This window comes from Patagioenas fasciata, chromosome 8, assembly GCF_037038585.1.
Source record: "Patagioenas fasciata isolate bPatFas1 chromosome 8, bPatFas1.hap1, whole genome shotgun sequence".
Lineage (NCBI taxonomy): Eukaryota > Metazoa > Chordata > Aves > Columbiformes > Columbidae > Patagioenas > Patagioenas fasciata.
This window is the reverse complement of record NC_092527.1, coordinates 37,292,843-37,307,711: the sequence shown is the minus strand read 5'-3', so window position 1 is coordinate 37,307,711 and position 14,869 is coordinate 37,292,843. Positions and strand designations below refer to the sequence as shown.

The 14,869-nt window shown below is 38.8% G+C and overlaps 1 protein-coding gene across 1 annotated transcript; it reads left to right on the top strand.

The window, feature by feature from the left end:
- The first annotated feature begins 11 nt into the window (after nucleotides 1-11).
- On the top strand, nucleotides 12-14,812 carry MCMBP (minichromosome maintenance complex binding protein). Its single transcript, XM_071812201.1, has 15 exons — nucleotides 12-1,110; nucleotides 1,715-1,855; nucleotides 2,150-2,191; nucleotides 2,652-2,753; nucleotides 4,074-4,209; nucleotides 5,608-5,759; nucleotides 6,450-6,550; nucleotides 8,311-8,480; nucleotides 9,372-9,495; nucleotides 11,160-11,277; nucleotides 11,922-12,087; nucleotides 12,763-12,896; nucleotides 13,505-13,669; nucleotides 14,076-14,164; nucleotides 14,433-14,812. The coding sequence occupies exons 2-15, from the start codon at nucleotides 1,781-1,783 to the stop codon at nucleotides 14,557-14,559; spliced, it is 1,701 nt and encodes a 566-aa protein (XP_071668302.1). The 5' UTR covers nucleotides 12-1,110; nucleotides 1,715-1,780; the 3' UTR covers nucleotides 14,560-14,812.
- Nucleotides 14,813-14,869: the final 57 nt, after the last annotated feature.

Sequence of the window (14,869 nt, the reverse complement as noted above, 5' to 3'; positions counted from 1 at the left end):
TATTTCAGGGATATGCCGTTCTTAAGTTTTGTTCTTTCTGCCTCTTACATGTTTTTGAGTAGTCCCTTCTCTTCATGATAAGTGCACTTCGGAATTTTAGGCCTAGACTTTGTAATACTTTACTTACATCTTACTTGCTTTAATCTTCATGTAAAGCAAAGGTTTAAAATCCCGACTGAAAGCGGAGAGGCCAATCCACTTGACTTCTGTTTACTGGTTTGCCCTGGGCCATAACTGCTGAATGCTGCCTATTTGAGTGCAATCCAGTAGATGGCAGGAGCTGACAAATTCTGTCATTTTTGAAAGTGTTAATGCCAGCCCTGGCTACTGCAAGTCTGCACTAGGTGCTTGTACGCCACAAGTTTCCCAGCTGCTGATTTTAAACCCCTTCTCTCGTCGTCTTTTATCATGATGCTGCAAACTTTGTGTGGGTTGAAGAAATAACTGCTTGGGTTTTCAGGTTTGAGGCAGAAATAATTTCTGCTAAAAATGTGCTTCATTGGGCGGGATCGTGCCTTGTTTCAGCAGTTTAGCAAGGCAGCTGTGCTTTAGGTTTAAAAATACGGCGTGCACACCTGAGATCAGAAGGCAATGGTTTTCTAAAGACTGGCAATCATGGAACACTGCTAAGTGGATTAGAAACTTTCATGTCAAATTTGTTCTACTTAAGATTAAAAAAAAAAAAAAGTGAAAATCATTGTTTGGTTGGGTTTTTTTTTCTCCTGTCAGTGGGAGTATCCTGTATTTATTTTTTCAATGATAGTTTAAGTCAAAGTGTAGATGGCAAAATTGTGCTAAATATACAGCATTAGAGGGAACTGGAAGTGCATTTTATTAGTCAAGATATACACAAGGGAATATATATTGTTTGTTAAAGTGCTGTTTGTATAAAGCCACTTATGTTATTTTGTAACATTTTAATGTTGGATGTGTTTGTTTTCCAACAGTTATCTTCAAAATTAGAAAACTCTGTTCTTACTGCGAGTCTCGTTATTTCATGTTATACCACATGCCTAGGCGTTGATTTTTTTTTTCCTTCTGTTTTTCCATTGTCACGTAAACAGATGTGAAAAAGATTCCCCCAGTGTGGACTTGGAAGTTAACATACAGGTTTTCCATGGCCTTTTCTTATAAGAAATTGTGCATGCAATTGCTATAGTACCACTGGTACATAATACATAGTAAAAATTGTTGAATAGGAATAAAATAAGTAATAAATTCTGTTTAATACTGCAGCTGCAATAATTCCCTTTTTAGGGGTTAGTTTCAAATGTTGCTGTAGAGTTTCCATATGGTTTCAGTGACCGAAATGCATTTCTTTAGTGTTGGGATTGAGAAACGAGCGGGACTGGTGGCTCTGGAACTGGATGAATTTGGGAACTGTTAAGTGTCAGATAATTGTAACTGTGAACTGTAACAGCTATTGCAGAAACTTCTAGTGTCGAGATATATGCGCTTTGTTACTGCTGGGATCAAGGCAGGAGGTGTGCTCAGAAGATATTAAGTGTGTTACCTGATGAGGCAATGAGTTGTCCTGAGGGGGATTAATCTATCAACAACAACACCACAGGGTTTGAGGCAAGTAAGTGAGTGGTAGGATACACCGAATGAGCAGAGAATAAGTTGGTGAGAGCTTTTGTGCTTGTTCTAGCTTGCTTCAGGGCATTTCTTAATATTTATATACCAGTTGTTTAGAATAAGCTCTTTTTTCTAGGTTCCATCACTGAATGATGTTCCTGTACATTACCTAAAACCCAACAGTTTAGTGAAATTTCGCTGCATGGTTCAAGATATGTTTGATCCTGAGTTTTACATGGGAGTGTATGAAACAGTTGACCCGAATACAAACACACGTGTAAGTGAAATACTGATCTATTACTTTAGTAAATGTTTAGCATTTTCTCCATTCTGGTCTTTGCATTTCATCTAGTTTCTAAATAAACCTATGGAGCCTGGGCACTATCTAATAAAACTGTTCGTATGGCATCAGTAGTACATCACTTCTTATTTCTGTTGGGGAATAAAAATTACTAAAATAATGAAAGTTTTGGCAGTGTATCTCTGAAGGATTTTAGACTGCAATGATCTTGGTGTTATTCAGGATGCTGTCAGAAACAGAATGATCGCATTGCCTTTTCCTTCTCGACAGGTTTTGCATTTTGGTAAATACAGAGACGTAGCAGAATGTGGGGTAAGTTATACAAGTTATATGGATTTTGAGATGACATATTAGATAGAAAATCCACTTATAAAATGTATCTTTCTAAGTTTATAACTTGCTTGGTGTATTCCTGGAGATACTGCTCCTAAACCACAAAATTAACCTCAGGTTTGGAAAGCAGAGTGTTCTTAACTGCCCATTGGCATTCTAAGTTTAGGAGGCTTCAAACCATTTTTGTCCTATTTAAAATTTGTTGCGGGGGCAGTAAGCGCTCTTGACCTTGAAACTTTCTACTATGGAAAACAATTTACTTTGCGTAGCACAGTGCTATTGGAATCAAAGCATTATACATACAGCCTGTTTAGATTCTTTCATGAATATGTAGTCTTGTGTGTTTGTAGCTTCTACCTAAGTGAATCTGTGGGATTAGTTGGAAAAAAGAAAATAAATTCGAATCAGATTTTAAACAAAGTTTCTGTTGGTATTCCAGCCTCAGCAAGAAATTGATTTGAACTCCTCGCAAACAGTCACTGCGGAGAGACAGACTTTCTACTGCGTTCCAGTGCCTGGTGAATCAGCATGGGTGAAAGAAATATCTTTTTTGACGGCGCTAGTGCTCTGTTATACAGTGACTACCAACAAATTCATTAGCTTTAAGGACATCAAGTTTATTTTAAGTTTTTTAGAGTGAATCAATATAGGTGAGGAGAGGTGGTAGGAAAAACTGGTGTTGTGCTACATAAGCAAAGAGGATAGAAATGAATTCAGGAACATTACTTTTTGATTTAGTAGGGACATAAGCTAGATTTTCATGTCTGATTGGGAGGGTCTTGAAAATTTCTCTTAGTTTTCTCATTTTCTAAACATTTGAAAATAAAACTTCATTTGAGCCATGGGCATTCTGTTGCCGTTTTCTGATTAAATTAGGACACCATCACATAGTGAGTCTCCTACAAGAACCTGTAAAAACACCTGTAGCTGAGCATGTGAAGAGAATCGTTCCTGGAAAGTTGAAATATTGAGTTTATAATAGTTTGACCACACTATGTCATTTTCTTAGTGAGTACAGGAAAGGTCTTGGGGAGAAACAAATCATCTTTAGTTTCTTCTGTAGATGGAAGTTGAATAGTTTGAGTGGAATGGATACAGGATGCTGCTTTTAACACTTTTATGAGTTTTATATTCTCATCCAAGGGAGTGGGGGAGACATCTAGAAAACTTAACGTGTGTTGCATTTTGTAAAAAGGGATAAATTTGATGGTAAATCTAATATGACTTGGTATTTCATAATTTGAGTTCAGGATCTGAGAAAACTACTACTTGTGAGCACAGGATGCCACTGCAATTTTAAAGTCAGGCTAGCACAATTCTTGTAAATAAAGATTGATAAGTTAGTCTTTGAATGAAGCTTACAGCAAAATACTGCAGCAATGGGAATTTAAAGTGAGCCAGACGATTATGAAAACACTGAGCATTATTTCAATATTTGCCCATCATTCTAAGAAAAGGAAAAGTGTATTAGCATTTTGAAAACTCATTTACAAGTGTGGGATTGCTAGTATCTTACAAGGATGCGAACATTTTCTGTGTGTTTTATTTTTAAAGTAATAATAATAGCAAGTGTGTCAGATAGCAAGTATTTATATATTATCTGTTCTTATGTGGAAGAGGAAAAAATTATTGAGACTTTGAATTGTACCTGACCACAAGCATGTTCTGTGGGAGTAAAAAAATCCCTGTTTTAGAGATTGAGAGTGGAATAGCACTCAGAGATGAAGTTTAGATAAGAATTTGAATCATTATTTTAGTGTCTTGCTCAAAATAGGATAATAGGATTTTGTTTTTTAAAAAAAAAAGCTTTGCCTGAATTTTCTCAGCTGAATCAGTAGTTGTCCTTAATCCTCAATTTTACGGATACATTAGTGCAAGCCAAGCTCGAGTTAGCCCTTCCACATCCTACACACCAAGTCGCCACAAGAGGAGCTACGAGGAAGATGAGGACATGGATCTGCATCCATCTAAACAGAAAGAGCAACATCTGGGTAACAGTAATTATTGAGGAATAGTTATTGCGCTAGCTTTCCAGAATGTACCAAAATTTCATTCTCAACAATTGAAATATTTACAATTGTTTAAATCAGTAGTGTTGTTGCAGACTTTATAACTAATTTAGCACCTTTGGAGTCTCCAGTGTGGGAGATTCTGTGGTGGTGTGTGTTGTGTGTAAACTGTGTGACTTTTGGTACCGCTTTTTAGAGTTGATTCCTAAAAAGTTAATATTTTGTACAGCAAGACTGGAGTATTGCCTTTTGTATGTAACAGCACACACACCATTTATAGCAGCAGGCTGAAATTTAGTTGTTCTTGCTTAATTTCCCACTCTATTGCAGATTTCATGGTAAGCTGGGGAAAAAATCACCATGTCTTGTCTCTCTCTCTCTCTCTCTGTGGATGTTATTGTGTGAATTTAAGCCAAACTGCACCTCAATTAGGTGCTGCTTTACTATGAACAGTAGCATATATCTACAAAAATACCTTCCTTTTTTCTAACATGAGACTTATTGATCCAGTTTCATAAAGGAAGCAAATTAATACCAGACACTTGAAACATCCTGAAGAAAGCTATTAAACCTTTTAAGAGGGTGGTATTTCAAACAGTAGCTGTGTTCAGAGAGTGTGCAGTTCTCATGTTGTAATCTGTTGGTGAACTATTTGTCTTGGTGCTCTTCTGTGCAGATGCCACTTAAAATTGCATGGATAGGGTGGTTTTTTTTGAGATTTTGGCGTGCTTTTTGAACAAGAGAAAGTGGTTAGTTTAAAATTGTGAGTCCTGTTAAAAGAAATTGTAGAAGCTATTGCTTTCTTTTGTTTGGTGTCGTATGTCTGTCAGGTTCAGTAGCTGAATTCAGTTTTTTCTTTCTGGATTCTTACCAGTTTGCAAATGGGTTATTATATAGTTTAGACTATTTTGTCTTTATACCTACGCTGATCAGTTGAATACATTTTTTATAGCTTTATTATTGCTGAAAATCTATGGAGATTTTTTTATATAAACTGTTATGTTGCTGCATACTGTTACTTTTAAGAACCATCTATTTTTTTGACCATAAGATGCAGAAAAATATTACTCTTGCAGTCCTACAGAATTGAGAAAAAATTCATTCACACAGTTCAAACATTGCATTTTGAAAATCAGATTGTTGGCCATGTTTGGGTTTCTACGACACATAGATGTTTACCAGTACTCACACTTGTGCTTGATGATATAAAACAGGCATTTGTTGAGCCTTTTCTCTTTCAAGTAAGAGTATCCTCTGTCAAATATATTGCTTTATTAAATATGTTTGTCTCGGTTGTCTTGTTAGTTTAATCCATGTTGCTCACTGAAGACAGTTGTTCACTTTTGTGTTTCTGTTTGAAGAGCCTATCAATCCCTTATTTTTCAGGCAGTGGAGGTGACATCCATGGGTATGTGGAGCCAAAGAGATTAGAAACAGAAGCGTCTGTGGGCCACCATCTCATTTCCACCAACTGCTCCTCTCCACTTGACTTGAATTTTCCATTGCCAGGAGAGAAGGGACCAGCGTGTCTTGTAAAGGTAACAAACATGGAGAGCTGGTGAGCGTGGCTGGGTGAGGCAGACAGAATCCCAACTTAGTGTACCTAGTTAGTCTGTCATTAGTTTATAGGCACAGAAACTGTCTTTCAAGTCCTGAATTATGTTTCTACAGGTAGTTACTTTGTGTCTTGTCACTAGCGCTGTACCTGAATTGCCAGACTCCTTCAACAGCATTTATTAGAGCTTCTGCATTCTCGCTACACTTAGCAAAGTGAAAAAGTCCATTACTATAATACATGTTCAGGGGTGTAGCTGATACTGACTCCTGATATCCTGCTTTTAGGATTTGTCCTCTTAAGTTGTGATGGAACAAGCAAAATAGTACACTAGACATTTTTGTATTGTATTTGAAATGCTCTTTGATTCATTAGTATGCTATATTGACTCTGAAACTTCCAACACCAAATTTCTGTGCCATTCCCATGTTGAATGCTCCCTTATTTAGCAAATCCTGGTAAGTCAGATTAGAATGCAATTGTTTACATTTGCATAGCAAAAGATGGGAAAAAGCGTGCAGTCCCAGAGACTCATTTTTAAGCTTAGTGCCACTGAGGGCAAGAAGGGACCTCTTTACACAGACTGTTCTCAATCTGCAAGTGAGTCTCCTGAGATGATTTTTCTTGGTGTGCGGTCCTGCGTCTGAATTTTCTCGTTTTCTCTTTGTGGCAGGTCTATGAGAGCTGGGACAGCTTCAAAGTCAATGACGTTCTGGAGGTGTATGGTATTTTGTCTGTGGATCCGGTGCTGAGCATAGTGAACAGCGATGAGAGGTAAGGCTTCATGAAACAAAGGAAGTTTTTATTTCAATGAGCAAAATATTGTGGGCGTCCCCTTAAAACAAACAGGGAAATGTATAAATACAGAAGAGTTATGCTTAAGAGGTGAATTTTGTTACTTAAAAAAAAGCTTGACGTGGAAATCGTTAGATCCACCATCTAGTGCGTTGTACTCTGGTGTGTCCTTACCCTTGGGTACATGATGCATCTTTATCTAGGTTGTTGTACAGTCTATAAAGCAGACAGTGCTTCTGTAGCTAAATGTTCTGTACCCTTTAATGCCTATGAAACTTCCAGTGAATGGGCAAATAGTGAACAAAGTTTTCAGGTGAGCTTTAAAATTATAAAATGTCCTTTTGAAATAATTTGTGAGCCCATGGAAGTTGTTACCATAAACAAGTCTGCAGAATATTCCATGTCTGGATGGGGTGTGAAAATGACCAAAATGAATATAAATTGAGTTGATATTTTTCGTTAATTAAGGTGTATCATCAAATACTGCTGATAGAAACTTCAAATTTCACCTCCTGTTCTGTGGTTACTTGCTTGAGAAAATACAAACTAATCGAGAAGGGTGCAAGAAGTCAAATTTTAAAATAAAGCTGCTGAGCATCTAACGTATGCTTTATACTATTGCTGTCTTGAACCATTGCACTTTAGATTATTTCTGTTGGTGATTTTCTTTACCTTTTTGGTCGGTACAATATGGAGAGTGGAGTGTGAATCCTTTAGAGTGCCAGCTTCTCCAGAGTTACCTCAGCCTGGTCAGCTGCCTTGGGTTGTCATCTGTCTGACACCCCATCCCAGACTGACAGCTCAGTTGGTCTGTCATGGGCTGGTTGTTGGTTTGTTGTTTGTTTGTTTATTCTGCATGTCATTCTGTCACAAATAGGCAAAACAGTGGCATGTAGCAACATTTTGAATGTAAAGAAAAGAAGCTTATTGTAATGGGAAGAGTGGATAGTCTGTAGGTGGACTGCTGAAGGGGCTTGGAAGTTGTAAAGCCTTTCAGCTTTTAAAACCGGTACAAGTTGATTAAATTTGTACTGAACTTTACTGTCAGCTGATAGAGTCGCTTTAGGGATGTAGTTTCTACATAGCAAATGAAAACCACCTGGAAGGAATTTTGTAAGGCATCCTCAGGGAAAGCAAAGCTTATATGTCTCAACCCTTAACTTAAGAGTTAATACCTTCAAGTTTGAGCTGAGGTATATTAGGATTTATTTACTTGGGTTTTTTTTTTTACTCAGCCAGTGCTATAGCTCTTATGTGACTGTCTAAAAGATCTTGTCAGGCTTCGGAAACAGATGGGATATGAAAATCCCACATGTGCATACACAAATGTAATAAATCATGACCCTATTTTCTTAAAAGTTACTGTTTAAACTTTATTAAGTACATGCCGGACAGGACAGCATGTAACATTTTATTTGAAGCTACATGCTATTCAATGGTGCAGCAAATAATAAATACAGTTTGGTTTGGGGTGTTTGGTTTTAGGTTTGGGGGTTTTGTTTTGTGGGTTATTCAGTTGGTTGGTTGTTTTTTCAGCAAAGTAAGGTTTGATTATTTTCTGAAAATAACAGAATCCAAATATTTTTGGTCAAGCGTGCTTTGGCATTTCGTGAAGAAGGTGGTTTGAGTAGGGGCTCTGACCCGCTCTGCTCTTGGCCTGGTTCCAGCAGCCGTTACTCAGATGTAGAGAAATTTGTGTGGAACTTTTCTAAGCCGGGTTGTGCTGTGTCCTCCCCCAGGGACAGCTCAACCCTCGAACCCGTGGAGTCCATGGACACCACGGAGGAGCAGAGGGTGCACAGTCCTCCCGCCTCCTTAGTCCCCAGAATCCACGTGATCTTGGCGCAGAAATTACAACACATTAACCCGTTACTGCCTGCCTGCCTTAATGAAGAGGAGAGTAAAACCTGTGAGTATCCAAACTTCACCTCGCTCTGTGAACATGAATAATAAATGTGCAGTTTCCTGGTACATGTGAACAAATACTTCTTTGCTCAGAGACAAACGCATTGATGGCAGAGTTTGAATTTAAATCTTGTTAAATGGAGGAGCCATTCAGTACTGCAGAACTGGGCAAGACACGAGCATTTGTGTTTATGTGATGCTTATGTGTTTATTTTTCTAAAATAAATGTGATTTATATGAAACTTGGTTTCAGATGCTACACGCCCAAGGATTTTACCAAGTTGTTCAACCGTAAGAGCTTATTTGTTCTCAAATGGGGTAGTGAATTGCTGGAAAATTAGATTTGCACTTTACTATGACAATGAAAATAAGAAATGTAATGACAGCATAAAGAATGATAATGCTGTGAAGAAGATAAAGCAATTCTGGTTTTAGGCAACTGTGTTATTCCTTGTGGCTTGTTTGGCTGTTATTTTTTTTGTCATTGAATTTCTGCGTGCAAACCTCTAAATGATACTTATAATTGTCTTCCTTGCGTGCCTTGTATTTGTTGTCCTGACCTGTGCTACATGTATGGGTTGGGGTTTTTTCTGCCTTTAATATAGTATGGATAGGCCATCGATTTTTCAAAATTTGAAAATTTTCTGGAAATGCATTACAAATATCTAATGAAAAACAAAAACAAGCATTTCTAAGGAAATGATGAGTGATTCAAGTTTACCCAAAGCCAGTAATTTCTCAGTTGGAAAACCAATGAATGTTTATTTTTATTAGACTACTTTGGAGTAACCATGTTTGTTCGTCAAACCGTAATGAAAAATAAGGTTTCTATGGAGGGAAGAGGGTGAGGAGCAGCACATTTCCTGACATTTGTTGTTTTTTGCTCTTTCATCAGTTGTTTCTAATTTCATGTCTGAGCTGTCACCAGTGAGAGCAGAGTTGCTTGGGTTCCTCACCCACGCGCTCTTGGGAGACAGTTTGGCTGCTGAGTACCTGATACTGCATCTCATCTCTACAGTGTAAGTATTTAGATGCTTGCAGAGAATTTATATATATATATCTTTTTTAAATAAATCTCCTTTTATGGGCTTCTTCACCACTCTGCAAAGAAATGGCAGAAATAGCTTCAGTAGTACTTACTCCATTAGTACCTTGTCCAGCTAGAGTTGTCCTGTCATAATAGACATAGTAAATGGATTTGATTGTCTGAAATAACAGTAGCTTTTGTTAAAAGGCCATTTTTCTGGTAGTGTGTCCTTTCAGTGTTCCTTGAATGTTGGGCATAATCTCTTAAGATACACTTTTAAACAGAGATATGAAAACATCGTTTTATTTCTGGCTTATTTTATTGAATAGAACATGCAGCCGGCTTCTGAGAGATGACATTTACTAACTGCAGTAATTATTGTTTAAGTATTAAAAGACACTGAAAGGTACATTCTGGGAATTTGTTAAGTTAAATGCAGACGTATGTTTAATGGTAAGCTCAAGTGAACCCCATTTAGCATGGTGATAGGAAGTTACCACCTGAGCTGATGCTGTAGCTGAACGTGCACGTGTTGTGATCTGTCTGCGTGGCTGATGGAAGCAGATTTGCTTAATGATCTCTTATGCTGCTTTAAACTGTCACTGGACGGAGGAGCAGCGTCCTTTGGCTCATTAAAATTTCAAGTGTGAAACTTCAGACAGTGTGTTTTGAATAGATCGTTAAATATAGTTGTCACGCTCATATTTAATTTAATATTTTAATAATAATCTTTCTTCAAAATGAAAATTGATCCAAGTTTCTAAAAAAAAAGGAAAAAAGTAATTTTTTAAGTCATATCTTCTATGGTTTTGAAAAACTGCATTCTACTACAAAGTGAAAGGACACATTTAACAGAAGTATTTACAGAGCTGTAACTGGACTCCGCATCTTACCTTTCTCCTACCGCAACTGGTGTGTAAAAAGCTGAGAGAGATTTCTCAGTCTCAGCAAGACAGGTGACATAGATCCCACCGGAACGCCATGACAGCTTAATTGTGAGCTGATCTGATTTATGGTGGGTTTATGTTTAGCCTGCCCTGAACCCTTGTCCCTGTGTACTTCGCTATCAGCATGAGAAGTACTTCAGTATCAGTATGAGTAATGCTTAGTGTGGGGGTTTTTTTATGATTATTCTGTGCACACTTCGTTCTTTCGAGTTGGTCTGTGAATGCTCTGACACTTAGACTAGAATGTGTTTTCTCTCTTAGCTGATATCACAAAAAAGTTGAAATTTGTCAAGAATGGGGAGAAGATATACAGTGAGAAGAGGGAGAGGAAAGCTGAGGGCAGGTAAAGGAAATGATGAAGTGTGATAAGCAGGGAAATTGAGATTGGGCAAAGAGAAAGGAAGAGGATGAAGAAGTATGTTTATTGAGTAACAACAGAGCAGAACATGTAGAAGGCAGATTTGTAGAATCTCAAGCACTCTCGATGTGCTGCTTTTGTGCAATGCTGCAGAGCCTTCCTCAGCAGCCTCCAGCCTAACACAGCTCCTTGGATGCTGGAGAAGGAAGGAAATGTTACTGTGATTGCTATATGTATTAGTCCTGAAATCCTGCTGGCTATCAGAGTTACAGCACAGCATTCACGCTGATTGATACCTGTGTTCACCGTGTTCATCAGGTGCTTGCCTAACCTGTGTCATTTCCGCTTCAGTTACGCCAGACGAGATGTGCTTCCTCTGGGAAAATTCACAGTCAACTTGAGCGGGTGTCCGAGAAACAGCGTTTTCACAGAGCACGTATACCGCATCATCCAGCAGCTTGTTCCAGCGGTAAGAATAACAGCTTTAGAGCGCTTTAATATTTCTGTTGGACTCATTGTTACAACCAAATAACATTTTAGTTAAAGGCAGGGTTCTTAAATGTAGGCTCCTGTCATCCATGTAGAGGGAAATAAAAATGGAGATATGGCTCGCCTGTCAGTTGAAGTCTCTATTTACCAAGGATGAATATGGAATAAAATCCTATCCTCATAGGTACTGAACTGACAGACAGATGCTGCATACTTTATTTTGCCTTTCTGGCGTGATATGCTTAGACATTTAGGTCAGTTAATTATTGTGTTGTTACTGTTTATCTCCAAGTTTGTGGATAATTCATAGTGGATAATTCATAGTAATTCAGTTGGGGTCATAACAATTGTACTGCTGCAATAAATAATTTGTTCTTTTTTGTGCACCCTAGATGTGCAATACAGGTGATATGAGTTCTTAACAGCATTATTTTCCTTTCATTTTTTTTTTAAGTATTTAGCATTGGGATATTGGGGATAAAGTGCATTCTGTATTGTGGTAACAAGTTTTGTTTTACTTCTAACCGAGGTTTGCAGTTGCAGCCCTTGCTAAAGGAAGCAGCATTTACTAGGGAAGCTGCAGGAGAGGAAACGTGCTGCTCAGTTTTTATTTTCTCGTTGCAGTCCTATCGCCTACAAATGACGATTGAGAACATGAACCATTCTCGATTTATCCCACACAAAGACTACGCCGCCAATCGCTTGGTCAGCGGATTGTTGCAGCTCGCCAGCAACACCTCCCTTGTTGTGGACGAGACTCAGCTTGAGCAAGGACAGCTCGACACAACAGGTACATTTGGAAGGTTAAAAGTTGATATATTTTAATACAGCGATGCTAATTGTGTCCCGGTGCTGATTTTCTATTACAAAGCTGTTTGTGGTTTCTGTATCCGATTTCATCGCTTGAGCAAACTTCCTGCTGCTCTGCAGCCGGCTCTGGCAGCTTACAGCTCCACCTCTTGGGGTTTTTTTTCTCCGTTTTACTTTTTGGAAGTTTCTGGTATTTTGCTTAGAAATGCTTGTATTCAGTCGAAATGAGGAGTATGTTTTTCAGCTGTTCTGTCTAATGTGTTCTTTACCCAGCCAGGCTCTTTTTTTTCCTTCCTTAATTTGTTAAATTACACTTTGTCAGATTATTTGTAGTATTTTGTCCTCTTCTGAGAGATAATTTTTAATCTGTAAATAGTTTTCTGGCGTTGTATGACTGATTGATGAAAACATTAGCTATTAACATATACACTAGGCCAGATAAAATTTTGGCTTGAAATCCTTCAAGAATTCTTCATTGTGATCTTAAGAAACATTTGTCTGTATATGGAAAACTCCACAGACACGACAAGAAACAAGATGCTTGCAAGAATTTTTCTCTGAGATGCTCATGAAAAACAGATTGGGGGGAAAAAACAAATCAGGTCTGACATTTGTTTAGGTGCAGTTGTCAGAGAATTTGTTCTTGCTTTTCTAGGTGTACACAATGTGACCGCGCTGGGTAATCTGATCACTTGGCAGAAGGTGGATTATGACTTCAATTACCACCAGATGGAATTCCCATGCAATATTAACGTTCTTATCACTTCAGAGGGCCGATCACTCCTACCGGTAAGGCGGGTCTTCCTGAATTTGGGGAATAATTACAGCTGGTACCCGCTTCCTTAGGTCATGCCATTCCAGAGCCAAGCGGAGGCGGGAGAGCCGTCTCGGGTGCGTTACTGGCGTCAGTTCTCACTCGTGGCTGCAGCCAGGCCAAGAACCTGTTTGAGGAGAACCAGGGCATTGACCTTCTCTCCTCTTGGCTGAGCAGTATTGCGAGAGCGAGGCAGCGACCGCAGTTATTAACGGAGATCACGACGCTTTATTCTAGTACAGGAGGTTCTGAGGTGATGGGCACATGAGTGCAGAGCAACAGATCTGGCATCGACCCTAGAGAAACAGCGCTGCCAAGACGTACAAATATCCCATCGCTTGCGTTCCAGCTTTGGGAGCTGAGCGTTTGCTCTCTTGTGTCTCAGTGCAGCCGGTGCCTGCTGGAATAAGGACTTCACGCTGGTTTTCAAAAAGGGAACAGTTAAATATTTAAAGAATGAATTGTCTTACCTTAGTTCTGGCAAATAGTGACTTCTGTTGCTTTAGAGATTAAATTAGTCTTGGAACAAAAAAAAACCCACAACAGAATGCGGAAAGAGATGATATGTAATTTTATTTTTCAGTCAGATTGCCAAGTCCACTTACAGGCACAGATCGTTCCGCCAAACATGGAGGAGTACATGAACAGCCTCCTGAAAGCGGTGCTACCGTCAGTGCTGAACAAATTCCGAATTTACCTGAGTTTATTGAGGCTGCTGGACTACAGTATATCTGACGAAGTGACCAAGGTATGGAAGACATCGCTAATATGTTTTTAACTGTATATTCAGATAGAAACTACCTGAATGGAAAGTTATTGTACTTTCCCATTGTTCTCCTTGTCGATGATTCTCATTGAAGCTTTCTAAAAACCAAACAGAAGTGTTTTCTTGTCCTGAATGTACCTTTAAGGATTAGTACTCCTGAGGATTTTAGGACATACTTTACACATACCCTGCTTTGTAAAACTCATTTTGAAAATGAATTCTTTTCAAAGATGAGAACTAGCCTGTTCTCACTTGAGCTTGCTTCTCAATAGCAATGAGTTGAAACGTTTCTCCTGTAATCTAAGCGTGGTTATGGTGTTTAGCTCCTTAAAAGCTCAGAGAAGCAAAGATTCTTTCTTGCCACATAATCGCACGGTGTTGTTTGTAGGCGGTAGAAGAAGACTTTGTAGAAATGCGCAAGAACGACCCCGAGAGCATAACGGCCGATGATCTGCACAGAACTCTGCTGGTGGCGAGGTGGGTTTGTCCTGCTGGAGACTTTCTCCTGAGCTGGTAACAAATGAAGTCAGCGCAGTTTGACTGCACTTAAACCATGGAATCTGCTCCTCCCTTGTTCCTCTCGGCACAGATTCTCCATTCAGCAAAGTATTTCCTCCCCCATTTCTTTCCCTACTTCCTAGTTCATAGGAGACCAAAAGAAAACAGGTTCTGTGCTGTATTAGCTTATCAACCCTGAGACGTGAACGAGCTCTGATTCATTGAATCACTGTTTCTGCCCCCCCAGGTTCCTGTCTCTGAGCGCAGGGCAGACGACGCTGTCGCGAGAGCGGTGGCTGAGAGCCAAACAACTGGAGGCGTTACGTAAAGCCAGACTTCAGCAGCAAAAATGCGTTAACGGGAATGAACTTTAATACTTTGTGGATGTCGCTATGAAAATTTGTCTAATCCTCGATGGAACCCAGGCTAAGATCGGAATATTGTTTATACCAGTTTTTGTAGATAATTTATACCAAAAAATTATGGATATTTACCCACGCAGTCAGAACACACTTAACACCAAACAGCCACTTCAGCATATTTTATGACATTTTTTTGGATCCTGTTTTGTAACTGAAAATTGGTAACAATGAGCAAATTGTTTGATATTAAACTTTAATACTGAAATTGTGTAAACTTATTTCCTTTAACAATAAGAATTTAGCCCTGCCAGAGCCCCATCCT

Coding starts and splice junctions, on each gene's coding strand:
- MCMBP (XM_071812201.1), top strand. CDS start 1,781: ATGGTTCAAGATATGTTTGATCCTGAGTTTTACATGGGAGTGTATGAA. Junction 11,278..11,921: donor TCCAGCAGCTTGTTCCAGCG/GTAAGAATAACA, acceptor TTCTCGTTGCAG/TCCTATCGCCTACAAATGAC. Junction 12,088..12,762: donor AGGACAGCTCGACACAACAG/GTACATTTGGAA, acceptor TTGCTTTTCTAG/GTGTACACAATGTGACCGCG.